Genomic DNA, 18,013 nt, shown 5'->3' with positions numbered 1-18,013 from the left:
AAATAAATAAATGTAAAAAAATTTTTAAAATAAAAAAGGCAATGTGATACTCCTTATGGAAAGCAAAAATTTTATAACTTTACCAAGGCTTATTTTACATATCATACGATTCCCCCACTTCTGGTGTGCAGCTCAGTGATTTTTTTTTTTTTTTTTTTAGTGAATTTGCCAAGTTGTGCAGCCATCACCCTTACCTCAGTGTTACGACACTTTTATCACCCAGTGAGATCCCTCATGCCCATTGACTACGGTTAATCCATAGTCCCACCCTGGCAGCCACTAATTTGCTTTGTATCCCTATAGATTTGCCTTCTCTGGACACTTTATTTAAATTGTTTTTAATGTGTATTTCTGAGAGAGAGAGCATGAGCAGGGGAGGGGCAGAGAGAGGGAGACACAGAGTCCGAAGCAGGCTCCAGGCTCCGAGCTGTCAGCCCAGAGCCTGACGCAGGGCTCAAACTCACGGACCGCGAGATCATGACCTGAGCTGAAGTCGGACGCTTAACCGACTGAGCCACCCAGGTGCCCCTGGATAATTTATTTAAATGGAACCAATCAGTATGTGGCCTTTTGTGCCTAGCTTCTTTCACTTAGCATCATGTTGTCAAGGTTCATCTGCCTTGTAGCAGGCGTCAGCACCTCGTCCATTTTTCTGGATAAATACTATTCCAATGTGTGGATAGACCATGGCTTATCCAGTCATCAGGTGACGGACATTGGGTTCACTCCACTTTTTAATTTACGGATAATGTTGCTACGAACATGCTTGTGCATGAAGAAGTTTCCGCATAAGAGCGCGCTTACCACAATGAGCACCGAGTAATGTATTAACGTATCGAATCGTTGAATCGCTGTATCGTACACCGAAACTAAGAGAACTGTTGTATGTTAGCTATACTGGAGTTAAAATTAGAACAATTGTTTATGACGTTTGTTTTTTTAAAAAGGGTGGGGCAGCTTCCAAGCCCTGAACAGCTCTTAGCTTGCAGAGCCTCTGGTCACTGTACGGATTTGACCCCAGTGGGCTGTGTGACCATGAAAGGGTCCCTTCCCTCTCTGCTTGAGTCTCCCCATCTTTCCAGACAGGAGCCTGTGCCCTTTTATGCACAGATATTCTGTGCCTTGTTCACATTCCTGGAAGAGCAGGGGAACGTGTGCAGGAAATGATAAACAGTTTGTATTTATAGCTGCTGAGCCAAAGGTGGGCATCCCCGTGATCAGCCACCAGAGCCGACAATCAGGAGGAGGGCTTGGCTCCAGCACCCCCTGGGTCCCACCCTGAGGACTCCCGCTGCTGCTCTCTTCCCCCGAGAGAGCCCAAGCCTCCTCCCCCATTTCGGTGCAGACAGGTGGGTTCCAGGATCCAGAATCTCCTCACAGGGAGGGAATTTGAGGACTGCCTCCAAGTCCCTTGTCCCGGCTTTTGCCTTTGCTCCCCGGGTTCCTGGAGTCCTGCCCAAACCTGATTGGGCTCAGATCCCAGGCAAACAGGGCTGGGGATGCAGAGGCCCAGACAGAGTTTTGAGCAAAACCTGGGAGGGCTCTGGATGTTGGCCGGTCCCCCCGATCCCTGGGGTCCATCCGGAGACTGGGTCAAAACTGTTTGGGTTTGAGAACAGAGCCCAAGCTTGTAGGATGTCTGCTGCCTTAGCCAGGCACTGGGGTCCACAGACCTAAGCAACCAGTCCAGGGGCTGGGGATGGGGGCGATGATAAACGACCCAGATAATAACTTAGTAACATAATGTGTATTAAGTGGCTGTTATGTGGTAAGTGCTCAATTGCTTTCATCTGCATTATAGACAGAAGGAAATGGAGGTTCAGAGAGGGGCAATGATTTGTCCCAAGCCACACAGCTCGGGATGATAGTGGCAGGACTCAAAACCAGCTCATAAATAAGGGTAAGGCTGGGGATAATAGCAATAAAAGCTGAGCTAAGGGCCTTATGAATTCATTGAATTCTCATTGCAGCCTTGCCCTGGACACCTCCTCCCCCACCCCTCAGTCTTACAGATAAGGAAACTGAGGCACAGAAGGTTCAACACCCATTTGGAAGTTCCCCAGCCACTTCCTGGCTGGGGAAGTGTGGCCCTGACTCTAAAGGCTTCAGTGGGTTCAGGAAAGAAAACTGTCTCGTGGGCAGGGCCAGGAGAGGGTGCAGAGAAAGACCCTGCATGCTGCCTTCGGGGAAGGAGGCTTGAGGTGCTCTGACCTTCCCAACACAGCCCTGAGCAGCAGGCAGCCCTCCCCCAGGACCCAGGGAGGCCTCCGCCCCCTTTTCTTCTTTTCTAGGCATCCTGAGGCTGAGAGGAGGGACGGGGAGGGCCCATTCTCAGGTACAAAGGTGGTGCCCGCCTTAAAATAACAAGCCCTAAGGACTGTACATAATATGCCGGGTGCATAATTCATGCGTCTGTCAGCAGAACGTCAATTATGTGGGCCTTCCCTGGAGTTGTCTAGGGGTTAGAAACTGGCTCGGGCTTCCCTTGCCAGCCTCTGGGGGAAATGGGACCTCCCAGCTGTTAAAGGAACAGGCTCCCCGGGAATCGGGAATCAGCTCCTTTCCTGCAGACTCCCTCCTGGCTGGGGGGTCAGTGCCCAGAACCGCAGCCTGCCAGGCTCGGCCCAAGACCCTGGCTGGCCGCCCCCACAAAGTCAGGCCCACCTGTGCTGGTACTCTACGTGCATAATCTCCTTGTCCCCCACTCTACAATTTATAAGGGGCTGGCTACCAGTATTCCCCAGGGTTTCTCAACCTTGGTACTATCGACATTTCCAGCCAGGTGATTCTTCATTGTGAGGCTGTCCCGTGCAAAGTAGGATGTTCGGTAGCGTCCCTGGCCTCCGCTCACAGGCTGCCAGTATCGCATCTTCCTCCCCCAAGTTGCGACAACCAAAAATTTCTGTGGAATTTGCCAAATATCCCCTGGGGGGGGGGGGGTGTCAAAATCATCCCCAGTCATGAATGACTAGAATATCCCTATTTTACGCACTTGAAAACTGAGGCAGGCAAAGTTTCAATGCCAAGGCCACCCAGCTGGGCTCTACCTCTAGGACCCACACTCCTAACTCAGTGCAGGAGTTGCCGAAGTATGCTGCCCAAATGCTTTATTCCAATAAGCACATATTTATGTTAATGAATATTTAACATACCTTTCCCTGGCACCCAAACTCAGCATCTTTGCAAATGTCATTTCTCAGGACGAGACTAAAATAGAACAGAGAAGGTGAGCCGTGTTTGTGGTTGTTGTTGTTGTTGTTTTACTACTGAGCAAAGAGTACAGGCAGCAAAAGGACACATACAGTAGGATGTCAGTCCTGAGCAAGACACAGTACCAATTTGTGAGGGCCATCTACCTCTGCATTAAACACTACAGATGGGGCACCTGCATGGCTTGGTCGCTGAAGCATCCGACTCTTGGTTTCGGCGCAGGTTGTGATCTCACGGTTCGTGGGTTTGAGCCCCACATTGGTTCTGCACTGTCACTGTGGAGCCTGCTTGGAATTCTCTTTCTACCTCTCCCTCTGCTCCTCCCCTGCTCGAGTTCTCTCTCTCTGTCTCTCTCAAAAATAAACTTAAAAAAAAAAAACTCTACAGAAAAGACAAGGGAGGAGAAAAATTTCTGGTTACCCACAGGGTGGGGAAGGACCTGTGAGAAGTGTCAGCATTTCTGTTGTGTACCCTGTTTCTTTGCCTGGGTGGTGGGTTCGTGGGTGTTCTTTTGATTATGGTTCGGAAATATATATAAACTTGACCTACTTTTGTGTATCGGATATTTCTTTTTATAAAGTGATTACAGAATTTTACTTTTCCGGTGAGTGCAAATCAAGGTATTAACACTCAAAACTTTTGTTTAAAAGACACCGGGTACTTGGGGGGGACACCTGGCGTGGCTCGGTCGGTTAAGTGTCCGACTTCGGCTCAGGTCATGATCTCACAGTTCATGAGTTCGTGCCCCGCATGGGGTTCTCTGCTGTCAGCATAGAGCCTGCTTTGGATCCTCTGTCTCCTCTTTCTGCCCGTCCCATGCTCATACTCTCTCTCTCTCTCTCTCTCTCTCTCTCAAAGATTTTAAAAAAACAGTAAAAATAAATAAAATAAAAAATAAAAGACACAGAATACGTTGAACATGAGTACAGCAAAACAAAACAAAACAAAACAAAACAAAAACCAAAAAACCAGGAAGTTGATAGAGCACCTGAGGTTGGAGAAACGCATAACACATCCTTTCAGCATCTGGGCTGGTGGAGAAAGAGCTTTCTTGCTGCTCATGGTGCCCCCAGTGCCTAGCAAAGTGCTTCACATGTTGTACATGATCAATAAATAGTAGCCAGATCGACAATTGAATTCTGGTCGTGTTCCTTCCGCTTGTCACTCTGTGAACTTGGACTAGCCCCTGCCCTGGGCTAGGTGCTAGGAGTGCGAGGGGTGCAGAGACAAAGCTCTGAACCCATCCCTCGTCCCCCCGGAAGCTCACGGATTCTGGGCAGTGATGAACACACACACCTCTGTAATGGGATGTGTTGTAAAAGCACGCAAGGGAAGGCGAAGTGGTGAGGGACCCCGAAGGACGGAGCGGCCAGTCCCACCAGGAATGACCTCTACAGAGAGGGGTCACGTGGGCTGGGTTTTTAAAGATGGATTGGAGTTCACTGAACGGAGAAGAAGGGACACAGACATGTGGGATCGGCCAAAAATGGCGTGTGGCCAGAGAAGTGTGACATTTGGGAACCTGTGGCAGGAGAGACCCAAAGAGAGGGGTCGAAGTAAAAACGTAGGCTTGACCACCCTGTGTTGTGCGTGAGGACTGATTGCAAAGGACAGAAAACTCTCACATGCAAACAGCAGTGGCATTTGCTCACGGGACATAACAGGACATTTGGGGACAGGGCAGGAAACAAAGGCCAGCTGAGCCACGCGGAGCCTGGGTGGTCTCAGCTGACGGCATGTTGTGGGGTGAGGGCTGAGAGGTCGCCCCCACGAAGATAGCGGGTGTTTATCAAACACTCACCATGTGCCGCTGGAAGCTGTCCTAAGCACTTTGCACACGTTAACGCATTGACTTTTCATAGCAGCTCTCTGAAATAGACACTGTATTTGCCCTCCCATTTTGCAGATGAAGAAACTGAGGCTGAGGATAAACACCTGGCTCCAGGTAAGGAAGTGGCCGAGCTGGGATTTAAACCCAAAACAACCTGACACCAGAGTCCAAGCTCTTAAATTGTTGCTCCTCACGGTGTCTTTCAAACCTGCTGTGTCCTCACTGCTGACCCCTCAGGCTAGAACAGTTAGCTTGAAATCATTGCAGTCTCCGGGCTTTGGTTTTGAATGGATTCAAAAAAAAAGAAATGGATTTGAATAAATGATCTTTTTAGCTCAAACAACCAGTCATTAAGTGACAAGTGAGATGTGACAGTGCCCTTGAACTGTTGAGGGGCACCCCGCAGAGTCAGGGTGTTAGGATGATCATCCTACTGGAGGTCGGTAACTAAATCCCCACTCTCTTCTCCTTGCAGATCCTTGCCATCATTTCCATCATGTTCATTGTCCTCTCCACCATTGCCCTGTCGCTCAACACGCTGCCCGAGCTGCAGAGCCTTGATGAGTTCGGCCAGACCACGGACAACCCCCAGCTGGCTCACGTGGAGGCCGTGTGCATCGCGTGGTTCACCATGGAGTACCTGCTGCGCTTCCTCTCCTCACCCAAGAAGTGGAAGTTCTTCAAGGGCCCACTCAACGCCATCGACTTGTTGGCCATCCTGCCCTACTATGTCACCATCTTCCTCACCGAATCCAACAAGAGTGTGCTGCAGTTCCAGAATGTCCGCCGCGTGGTCCAGATCTTCCGCATCATGCGTATCCTCCGCATCCTCAAGCTCGCACGGCACTCCACCGGCCTCCAGTCCTTGGGCTTCACCCTGCGAAGGAGCTACAATGAGCTGGGCTTGCTCATCCTTTTCCTCGCCATGGGCATCATGATCTTCTCCAGCCTCGTCTTCTTTGCTGAGAAGGACGAGGATGACACCAAGTTCAAAAGCATCCCAGCCTCTTTCTGGTGGGCTACCATCACCATGACGACGGTTGGGTATGGAGACATCTACCCCAAGACTCTCCTGGGGAAGATTGTCGGAGGCCTCTGCTGCATCGCAGGCGTCCTGGTGATTGCTCTTCCCATCCCGATCATTGTCAACAACTTCTCTGAGTTCTACAAGGAGCAGAAGAGGCAGGAGAAAGCAATCAAGCGGAGAGAGGCTCTGGAGAGAGCCAAGAGGAATGGCAGCATTGTCTCCATGAACATGAAAGATGCTTTCGCCCGGAGCATCGAGATGATGGACATTGTGGTAGAGAAAAATGGAGAAAATATGAGTAAGAAGGACAAAGTACAAGATAATCACTTGTCTCCCAACAAATGGAAATGGACAAAGAGGACACTATCTGAAACTAGCTCAAGTAAGTCCTTTGAGACCAAGGAGCAGGGATCCCCTGAGAAGGCCAGATCATCTTCCAGTCCTCAGCACCTGAACGTCCAGCAGTTGGAAGACATGTACAATAAGATGGCCAAGACCCAGTCTCAACCCATCCTCAATACCAAGGAGTCAACAACACAGAGCACACCAAAGGAAGAACTTGAAATGGAGAGTATCCCCAGCCCTGTAGCCCCTCTGCCCACTCGTACAGAAGGGGTCATCGACATGCGAAGCATGTCGAGCATCGATAGCTTCATTAGCTGTGCCACAGACTTTCCCGAAGCCACCAGATTCTCCCACAGCCCTTTGGCCTCACTCCCCAGCAAGACCGGGGGTAGCATGGCCCCAGAGGTGGGCTGGCGGGGAGCTCTGGGTGCCAGTGGTGGGAGATTTGTGGAGGCCAACCCCACCCCTGATGCCAGCCAATGCTCTTCTTTCTTCATTGAGAGCCCCAAGAGTTCTATGAAGACGAATAACCCCCTGAAGCTACGAGCACTTAAAGTCAACTTCATGGAGGGTGACCCCAGTCCACTAGTCCCCGTTCTGGGGATGTACCATGACCCTCTTAGGAACCGGGGGGGTGCAGCTGCTGTCGCTGGGCTAGAGTGTGCCACACTCTTGGACAGGCCTGTACTGAGCCCAGAGTCCTCCATCTATACCACAGCAAGTGCTAGGACACCCCCCCGGTCGCCTGAGAAACACACAGCAATAGCATTCAACTTCGAAGCAGGTATCCACCAGTACATTGATGCGGACACAGACGATGAGGGGCAGGTTCTCTACAGTGTAGATTCCAGCCCTCCCAAGAGCGTGCATGTGAGCACCAGTCCCAAGTTCAGCGTCGGGACAAGATCAGAGAAGAACCACTTTGAAAGCTCCCCCTTACCCACGTCCCCTAAGTTCTTAAGGCAGAACTGTATTTACTCTACAGAAGCATTGACTGGAAAAGGCCCCAGTGGTCAGGAAAAGTGCAAACTCGAGAACCACATCTCCCCCGACGTCCGCGTGTTGCCAGGGGGAGGAGCCCATGGGAGCACACGGGATCAGAGCCTCTGAGCTACCCTACCTGCAGCAGAGACCTGTGGCAAGACCTAAGAGGCGTGCTGTTCAGCTTACCTGCCGCAGAGCTTTTCCGCACGAACTCAGACAGACAGGCTCTGCAGAGCCCCCAGGCAGAAGAGAGACTCCAGAGGAGGCTCCCTAGGGCCTGGAGAGCCGTGACAGGTACAGCAGGATGAAGTGGGCCAAGCCACAGGCTATGGCGTCTCCTTGTGACAACTCTGCTGCCCTCTTTGGGAGATGACGTGGGCAGAACTCATAGCCACCCACTACCACATGCTAGACCTCACCAAGCCCACCTAGTCCCCACTTTTTCTGTCACGGCTCTCCATCGCAGCCTCAGGGGGCAACATCTCCATCCCTTGGGCTTCGGCTGGAGACGGACGCTGGACAACAAGTGGCCGGGTTGACCGATTTCGTTTTCGGCATTGCCCAGCCACCTCTAGGAACTCCTGTCCATCGCCTCCTGGATGGATCCCACTGTCAGAAGGCTGCAGAGGATGCTTGTGTCGTGGGGAAATTTCTGCGCCATAAAGCACGGTCCCAGCGCAAAACCCTTCCTCAAATGTCGTCATCGACTTCAGTGTTCCGTAGTACCTGAGATTTAATTTTGAGATATCATCAGGGTGAGTTGCACCACTTGTTCCTGATTCTGGTTGCCCCCTGGCAACGTGGGAAGGGTTCAGACGGCAGGCACTCAGCCAACAGTGTGAACTGTGAACATTGCTTTAGGGTTGTATAAGGAAAACCCTCTCTGTACATCACTAGCATAGCCTCAAAAGATATGGAAGTGTCAAATATGCAAAAGAAATAGCTTATTCAAAGAGACTGTATGTTACCGAAGAACGGAATAAAATCTGATTTTTATTTTTACCTGCAAAAATGGAAAAAAAAAAAAATCCCCAATTGAAATGCCCAGTTCAGACTTTTGAATACTTCCTGTGGCAGCAGGGAAAGCATCTACTATGATAGAAATTCTTTTTTGTTTCCTGTGGTATTCAAGTTTAAAAAAAAAAAAGTTAAAATAAAAAGCACTTTATGTTTTTCAAAAATAGGTTCTACCAGGGACAGTGTCAACATCTTGCACTTTAAAACAAGCACTATTTCCCGTGGGCCACTTTTTGGGACTACAGTTGGGCTGTTAACTACATGCCTGTGTCGGGCCACGGTGGGTGATGTTGTGCGGGTATTGCTGTCTGCCACGTTGAAGTCTGTGGGCTCCTTCCCTGTCCCTCTGAAGCTTCCTGCTGGCCCCCTTGCGAGGAAGGGTACTTGAGCCCTGGAGCGGGGCCTCTCACAGAGTCCCGTGTGCAGGAGACAAGCGCGTCTCGGAAGAATACAGTAGGTGGTGGGCACTGGGTGTTTACTCTGTTCTCTTTCTCGTCAACCAGCTGTTGGTATGTTTTCAGTGTCACTGTCTGTACTAAAACTCAGCCCTCCTTTCTGCAGCCATCAATGCAGCTAGTACGGACAAAAGCAATAAGTATTTGTGTGCGTTGTGAGTGGTTCCGGTGTATTTCTTGGTGTGGGTCTTCCTGTCCTAGTTCGACGACCTGGCGTTGGCCTGCCTGATTTGGGTCCAGGAAGGACGGTGGTGTTGGCCGTTCCTCAGTTCAGACACATTGGGTTGAGCCACCGGTTAGCATGATGCCCTGCTGTTGGCCCATCTGTCAGTCAAGAAGACGTATCTGCCTGTCTTTGGTACAGCGGACCGATGTCGTTCCCTGAATACAACGCGGATGGACGATGTCCCAAGTACAGGAGCGTAGATCTGCCGCCCACAACACGGTGACAGGCACACGTCTTCCTGATGGAACAAACACGGCGTGGGTCTCCTGTTCCTCCTACAATATGTCATTGGTCTGCCTGTGAGTGTGATGGCATGAGCCACCTGTCAGTACACAAATAATCAGAGTCATTCTGCCTGCCCTCTGCACAATGGCATGCGGTTGGACCACCTGTCACAGGTGTCCACAGGAGTCATCCCACCGCCCTTAAAAACACCTGTGCTCTGCTGAATATGTACCTGGTTCATACTGCTTCTCAGTGTCTCCGGGGACTGTGGATCCTTCCAAGAGGGTGCAGTCCTGTTCTTTGCTGTGTTAACAAAGGCTACGATGCCGATGCCGAAGTATCTTGCCACTCTGAGGTATCTTCAGAGCATCCTCGCAGCCACCGCAAAGGGACTTAAGGGGCAGGGAAAGTGTGAGGTCATCCTGTGCTGGTAGCACCAGAGAGAGAGGAAGCAGCCACGCCCCCAAGCGCTTTGCCGGGCACACAGCGCGGGCTGGGGGCCTACTGAGGAGCGGCCGACGGACAGTCCTCCCCGGCCCATCTCATCTCACCTGCCTCTTCTTTGTTTTCGTGACCATTTACGTCGGCCATCAGCACAAACGTGAAAATTCAGGGAAAACAAATGCTTTTTGATAAAAGTAAATAGTTGTGATTTCCGATTCCGATATTTTTAGAGCTGATGCTATCTGTAAAAATTAGTAACAATAGTAATATAGTCTATTTTACATATCAGAAAAGTGAACATGTTTAAATATAGCCATATACAGCGAGAAGGAACTTACCACCCCTTCTTCAAATCAAGGCATTTCATTTGTTGGTTGAAGCCGATGAGAAGTGTACAGATTGGATATGATTTTTTTTTCTTTCTTTTTCTTTTTTTTTTTAACTAATAACCAATTGGTGCAACTCTCCTTGTAACCAAAGGCCCTTTCTGCCTTGTGTGGTCACACAGGACCTGGCCCTTCCTTCCCTGTGTAGTTTGTCTGACCTTAAAGTAGCATTTTATGGAGTCACTTTTGAAGGACGAATTCAGAAGTATCATTAAGAACCTACCTTTTCAGGCTTACTAGCCAGAGTCCTATAGAGTTCTTATAGAAACAGAATAATTGAAACTCAGCATATACTATGCTTAGAAAGTATTGCATTATGTTTTGGGTTTTTTTTTTTTTCCTTTTACTTGTGTATGTATTGTGGGAATATAGCTTTTCCCCTGTGCCCAATTCAAAATAGAGTATTGTAAGTTTTCCCAGGCCCCATCTGCCAAAAAGGAGCATACCCCGATTTTTAATACGTGTACACCCTACCTGTACCTGTGTATATGCACTGGGAAATCTACCTAAGAGTCTCCACTGAGAAGCTGACCTTGACAGACAGGTCCTCACGGAAGAGAGGAAGGCATGGTCTGGAGGCAAATACCACTTTACCTTGGTGATCCATATCGCACCCATTCCTGAACCAACAAAAACGGGTGGGGGGGGGGGAGGAAAAAAACAAGTCAACCCAAAGAAACCAAGCTAGGGGCTCGCACGGGTGGATGCCTGGTCCCTTTGGCGAACTCAGTGAAATTCGCCGAGAACCCAGCCGAACTTGGCTTCCAACTTCCGCCATTATCAGTAAGGGCTAGGGACCAGGCGGCTGTGTGTCCCGATCACACAGGGGAGTCTGCGACCTGCAGAGAGAGGAGGGCCAGCTCTGGAGGAGTCGGTTTTTTCACCTTTTTTTTTTTTTTTTTATCTTTGGGTAAAAAGAAAAAAAAGAAAAAAACAGGGCTTTGGTGCAGATTTCTCAGTGCCTTCTTTAGGAATTTTATCTTAAGCACACTTAACGGGGAAAGAAAGAAGAGGAGAGGACATTTGTTCCTGTGAAGGCCCTTTCTCTAAAAGCACTGGGGATCAAGAAGAAAGAAGAAGACGGAGAACGGCAAAATCCTGAGGAGACCACTTCCTTTCAACTCACCCGGCTTGACCCCCACCCCACCCCCCCCACCCCCGCCCCCAAAGTGCTGGCGACCACAAACTTGGCCAAACTGATTCCCAGCTCTCCTCCACCGCCTCTTGGTGACTAGCTTCAGCCCTGCCCTCTCTCCTAATAAGATCCCCTTTTCTGAGGAGAAAAAGAAACAGTATTCTCTTCTGTAAAACTCTGACGTATTCATGTTTGTAACTATCGTACGTTTCTGTCTTGCTCCAAGTCATGGCTGGAGTGTCTAGTCCATGGACAAGGGGAAATTCAAACTTCATCGCGGACAAGGGTCACTGGAGCCAGGTCTCTCTCTCTCTCCCCGTCTCTCTCCTCCCCCCACCCTCGCTTCTTAGTTCTCTGCTAACTAGCCCCAAGTAACATAACCCCAGGCTTCAGCCTCCAGTTAGGTAACTTTGAATCCGATGAGATCCAGGCAAACCGCCTCTGGGGCATGATCCTTTTTGGGAAATGGCTCTTCCTGTGGCGAGAGGAAGAAGAGGTCACCTCCGCCACCCCCAACTGGACAGTGGAGAACCTCCAGCCCTGAGTTACAGTTGCCCATTTCTCACCACACACATGACCGCATCCAAATGCTTTCGCTCAGCCAGGGGGACCCAGACCAGCCTGGCTACGCCCAGAAATAAAAAAGTTACCTCTGCATTTTCTGTTGCTGTTTTTCTGGCTCTAGAAGTGTCTGATGCGGGTCTACATCGTAGGATATCCATGTGTCTCAGAGTAGCCTCTTGTTCTGTTCAGATAAAAAGTATATAGATACATAGGTGTTTTTAGCCAATTTGTAATAGGGCCGCTTCGTCTCATGGCTACTTTTGTAATCTAGAACAACGTCTTAGGAGTTTTATTGTTGGGTCATCACCATAGCTGATACTCTCTGGTCTTTTTCATTTCCTCCCATTGCCCCTTGGGCTTACTTTCTTTTCTTCCTTTTGATTCTGACTTTCTGGGGATAGGGAAAGACTTGGGGTTCTGACCTGCTCACGCAGGCGTTTCCTGACACTTGGCCTAGAGTCTGCGGACACTGTTACTTCCCTCGTTCTGTGTGTTTCTTCTGTTCTTAACAATCCTGGGCATGGATGCAGGAGTGAGACCAGGAGAAGCAGGGCCGTGGATGGCCCTCAAGATCGGGATAGAATGTGGGCTGGTTCAGCTCATTCTCCCCCACCCTGCTGGCACTTGGAAGAGACTGAATTTTCTCATCCCCAGAGATCTTGGAACCAAAAATCTCTTGCAAGCAAACTTCCTGCTGGGGTCCAGGATACACCTAAGCCCCTCTCAGCTGGCCTGTTGCAACACCCCTGCTCCCTTGTAACATCAGTTGGATCCGAAGGCCAGAGCATTTTCAGGTTCTTGCAAACCTCGGAGAACATGCTGGGGCCTCAGATCTCATCAACTTGTTACCAGGTCCTCATTTTAATCCATTTCCAACAGCCTCACCAAAAAGCAATAGACAAGCCTGCAGCCGAACCCTGAGAAGACGTGTCCCCCAGAATCTGCCAACGCATCTGTCCTCCCCTTCCCAGCTGCCTGGCTCCCTAGCACCAGAGACGTGTGGCAAGGGCAGTGGTGTTTCTCCAGTTCCCACCTATCCAGGCCCCAGGGAGTTTCTGGAGTGTCCTGATTAATCCCCCCCAAGCAGCTTCCAGCCTCAGGTGGGCAGAGGACATCTCAGGAAGCAGGATCTTCAGCAGAAAGTGATTCTCCACTCTTCAACTCCTACAGGAAATTGAAGAAAACCCAGATAATCTTCAGCTTCCATTCATTTAGGTATTCATACCCCCACCTGCCTCACTGTTGGCTTCAGGGCTCTGGCCTCTGGCCAGATCAGAGATTTGAGCTGAATCTGGACCCCCATGGCAGTGAACCATCCCTTTGGATAAACCCCAAGAGGAAACCAATTGAAGGACAAATGTGTTATTCTGGACTATGACCCTAATCGGAGTTTTGCTACCCCCAAAAGTTCCTGGTAATCTGGTTTGGACCAGAGCCAAATAAAACAGACGAGATTTTTAAAAACTTTTGCACAAGAACAAAACAAAATTGTCTCCTAGTAGTTTGCTAGGTTTGATGCCCAGATAAGCAAACACTCCAGCCTGTGGCTGTTTTCATCTAGAGAGAGATTGTGTCATTTGGGCTTCCCTCCACTGCCCCTGGTTTTGTCTTAACCTGGAATTTCTCCTGAACTTCCCCAAATGCCAACCTGACGAAATGGATTTGGAAGGGGCTCTGGTGAATCCAGTGGTCCCTCATCTTTTTTTTCCCTCCGATTCTAACTCTCCATTCTTCTCTGCGGAGATTCCGAAAAGATCTTCTAAGGGCTGGCCAGGATGGGGAGGGAGGGGGGCCGTTCTCCTGAAGAAGATGTCATCTGCCTGCAGAATGGCTGCGAGCGAGCCTCTGAGTGAAGCCTCTCTCTTGAGTGAGAGGAACAAGGTGGTCAGTTTCAGCTCAAGTTAAGAAAGTGCTTCCCGCAGGTGGGGCTGCCTCACCATGGAAGTCGGTGCCGTGTTGGGGGATGAGCTGAGGAAAAGAGGCTATAGATCATGCACAAGATGGATGTTGCAGAGAGACCCTCAATTTGCATGGCAAGTGGACTGATCAACCAGGGCAATTCTCCTTCTCTCTCTGGGGTGTGTGTGTGTGTGTGTGTGTGTGTTTTGGACATCTAGGCACAGGCTCAAAGCCTTGAGGCAAAAGCAATACAGTTAGCAGGAATTCAAATTCTAGGATTTGGAGTTTTCTGCAGGGGTGCCAGGGAAGGAATTGGCAGCAAGATACCCTGCTTCCCCTCTGCTTCCTATCTTGGGTAATTTTAATGACCCTGCTGGTCACTCATCCAACCTGTCCCCAGTGCCCTAACAGGAGCCACACTGGCTGGGATGAGGCTTATGCTGCCCTCACCAGACCAGCCAAGGAACAGTCCCTCTCTGGCTGACCATGTCACGGTGCTGCTCTTCTGCCCAGACCCTGTGCCCTCATGGGCCTGAGGCTTTCTGTACAAGAGATGCAATGATCTTTTGTCCATTAGCCAGCCGCCTAACTGCCTAGGCAACAGCAAATGGCACCATTCCAAAAGGGCTCCCCCCCCAACCGGCAAGTAAAACAGAAAACCCCATTTAAGATGTTTTAAAATCCCCACCCAATGAAGTAAATCCAGAAGGACCAAAAGAGAGAAGCAGATGTAATCCATTTTTACAGCAAAACTAGGCTTCAGCTGCCCGGTCGCCCACATCTCTAGCCCCTTCCCAAGTGGGTCTGAGTACTGCATTCTCCAAGGAGACCATTTGACAGAAGAAGTTTTAAAGTACCCCCCCCCCAACTGTGTCTGGTGGGTTTGGAGGAGGTGGCCCTTCCTCCTCAGGATGACCCCAAGTCCAGGCAGTGATAGGTGGTTTTATTATGAAGTGAGGCAGGACAGTAGGTTTGCATGGATAGCCTGATCAGCTACTTTCCTTCAAAACAAAGTGAAACAAAAACCCAGTTCCCAAGATCCCCCTTTGAGGCTCTGTCCTGCAGAAATAGCTCACGTTAACGGCTCCAAAGGCATGTCGGTTCTAGAAAACGAAGGGAGGCTCCCAATTCTGTTCCATTAAGATGCTCTCGAGGATCATATGTGGATCGTCCCATGCTTCTTGCCTCCTGAGCTAATCCAGGTTTGCACAACAAGGAAGGAAGCACAAGAGAAGATGCCCAAGAGATTCAGACTTCTCTATGGCTTTGGATCATGGCCCCCTAAGGCTTCACTAGGGTTTCGGGCTCTGTCTTTGGTAGGCTTGACATCTAAGCTCCGGGTGCCTGATGGGTGGAGAAAAGGAAAATCAGCAGCTGCTGAGCTGGGGGCAAGTTGGTCTCTTTGCTCTCCAGACCTCCTGGCTTTGATCCAAAGGCAAGAGCTGGAAACACTATTTTCTGCACCAGGAACTCAGGGTTATCCCCCAGTGTATGCCCTTGGCACACAGTGGTCACCCAACCCGTGTTCCTTTGAGTGAATGAATGTGTAAATGATTGACTTCTGAATGAGCGAATGTGTGAGTGAATACAGGAGTTCATTAGTTAGCTAACTGGGAAGGAAAGAGAAATGGCGGGGCAGGGAGAGGGGGCTCTCATTAAAACCTGTAAGTTCCACCAATGCCATCTAGCCTTTGATTCAATTAGGGGCCAAGGTGATGTCCAAATTTGACACTTGTCTGCCCTCAGGGCCCTGGTCTTCTCAGAGCAACACTACCAGGGGCCCCATGGGGCAGCCCCAGCCTCCTTCCTACTCTCCTATCCTGCATTTTCAGCCTCATGTTCTAGTTTAGCTCACAAAGAAGGGATTTCTCCTGGTCTGGGACTTGCTGGGGCAGGAATTTGGGAGCTGACATCTGGAAACTGGATTGCAATCCCTGAGCCATGGGAGTCCAGCTGGAAAAGAGGGCCAGCCTGCCCTCCAACTTTGAGAGCCAATGGGTTTTCCTATTTTCTGAGCCCCAGTGTCTCCCTTGGTAGCATGTGCCCCAACTCCATTAGCTAAGACCCTCTGTCTCGCCCAGGAACTATGGTGTGAGGTTGAGGCTTTTCTGCCAGCAAAGCCATTCTGATTACCCCACCCATGATGGGGGCCAAGCCAATCACATTAGCCATAAGTGACCAATGTCCTTAGCCACTCTTCTCTCGGGGTCGCATTTGTGGGTCCTGTTCATCTCTGGTCAGTTGATGTCTCTAGTCCTTCCTGTAAAGGTGACAATGAGCATTGTGTGTGCATGCTCAGGCACACACACACACACACACACACACACAAAGAAACCAAACAACAAAAAAACCCGTGTCTTTTTATGCATGTGATGGGATGAAATTGTGACCTCCAGCTGCTGTCCTGTCTTGTAAAATATGTCCAAATGTTTAAGAATTTCTAAGCAAATGGTCCTTTAATGAAGTATGCACAGTTCAATAAAAAGGTATGGAGAAAACAAGCTTGGTGGAGTTTGTTTTATTTTCTGGAGGGCACAGGGAGATGGGGGGCAGGTGAGATCTGCACAAGAGGCTGAATTGGGGGACATGGAGGGGCAGCACTGATTGCCTTCACCTGAAAGAGGGTACGAAAATGTAACTAGCTTGTCACCCCAGTAGGCAAGCAGCGGTAACCCACCCCATGCTATGTTCATGGACCAAAGTCCAAATTCTGGTTATTTGGCTCTTGTGTCAGCTGTACCTGGGTATTCTCGGCCTTACTACCACTCGCTCATCAAAGTGTCTCATGGGGCCTTGGGGACACACACACACACACACACACACACAACTTTCACAATCTGTCCCCTTCTCTGCTTCACTGTTCTCCATAACACCACCTCTGACACACTATACCTTATTTATTTTGTTTATTGTTTACCTCCCTTCAATAGAACATAAATCCCTCCCTCTGAGAGAACACAGATTCCAAAACTGGAAAGCAGAGAGAATAAAGACTAAAAAAACAAAACAGCAACAACAACAAAAACAAAACAGAACATCCAAGGACCACGTGTGTATCTGTGTGTTTTGCTTTTTTTTTTCTTTTTTGCCCCACACAAATAGTAACATACCATAAACTGTTCTGCATATTGCTTTTGTCATTTAATATATCTTGAAAATCATTCTGTATTTCTGTATTAATGCACGAAGAGCTTCCTCATTCTCCTGGGAAGCCTGTGCTGTGTGCTATTATGCACAGTAATGGCTAGTCTCCTACAGCTGACCATTAAGGTTGCTTCCAAACTTTTGTGATAACAAACAGTGCTAAAATGAATGGCCTGTCAGCGGTTCCTGTGGGCTCTGCCTCCAAAATAGATTTGGAATCTGTGCTCCTCGGCCCTGCACTGCCACAGCTCTGGGCCACACCGTCATTGTCTATTGCCTAATGATTACAGCAGCCTCCAGACCACATTCCCCAGTTCCACCCTCGATCCCTTTCAGGCTCTTCTCAGCACAGTGGCCAGAGGGATCCTGTCAAACTGTCAGTCTGATCATGTCACTTCATCATCAAAATGTTCCAAAGGCTTCTCATCACATTTTGAATAAACTCCAAAGTCCTTGGCACTATCTGCAAGACCTTACATCCCCTGGTCCCACCTGTCTCTTTGATTTCACTTCCCCCTGCTGTACCCTGAGGGTGCTGGGCTCCATTGTCGCTTGTCTCCTCACTGTTCCTCAGACATGCCCAGTGTGGACTCACCCAGTGACGCTGTCCCTTTCCAGCCTCCCTCCCAGACTCCTCAATCCTCTTTGATCCCCTAGCTTATTACTCTTCCCTTCCCTCACTCCCCTTCAGGCACAGTGGCCACCATTCAATTTTCGAATATGCCAAGCACACTTCCACCCCAAGGCCTTTGCACTGGCTGTCCCCTCTACCTAGAACATCTTTTCCAAGCTAGCCCCATGGTTCATTCCCTCACCAGCTTCAGGTTCACCTTCTCAGCATCCCCTTTATCTGAAAATCCTAGGTGTAATGGCAACCTCCCCCCCCCCCTGCACACACACGTGCACCTGTCACCTCTGTCCCCTAATGCATTTGTTGTTTCTCCATAACACTATCTCTGACACACTATATTGTCACTTCCCTCCAATAGATCATAAATCCCTCCCTTCAGTAGAGCATAAATTCAAAAACTAAAAATCAAAGAGGATAAAGACTAAAAGAAACAGAAGATCCAAGGACTGTGGGACAGTTACCAAAGGAATAACATCTGCATAATGGGAAT

At 49.5% G+C, this 18,013-nt stretch overlaps 1 protein-coding gene across 1 annotated transcript in view; it reads left to right on the top strand.

The window, feature by feature from the left end:
* Positions 1-16,249, top strand: part of KCNB1 (potassium voltage-gated channel subfamily B member 1) — a 100,574-nt gene extending 84,325 nt beyond the window's left edge. The window contains exon 3 of the mRNA XM_058685911.1: positions 5,517-16,249. Within this exon, the coding sequence (XP_058541894.1) occupies positions 5,517-7,523 (2,007 nt within the window). The 3' untranslated portion in view covers positions 7,524-16,249. The remainder of the gene's footprint in view (positions 1-5,516) is intronic.
* The last annotated feature ends 1,764 nt before the right edge of the window (positions 16,250-18,013 follow it).

Source organism: Neofelis nebulosa, chromosome 9 (genome assembly GCF_028018385.1).
Source record: "Neofelis nebulosa isolate mNeoNeb1 chromosome 9, mNeoNeb1.pri, whole genome shotgun sequence".
In the NCBI taxonomy this organism is placed as follows: domain Eukaryota; kingdom Metazoa; phylum Chordata; class Mammalia; order Carnivora; family Felidae; genus Neofelis; species Neofelis nebulosa.
This window is presented reverse-complemented; position numbering and strand designations above follow the sequence as displayed.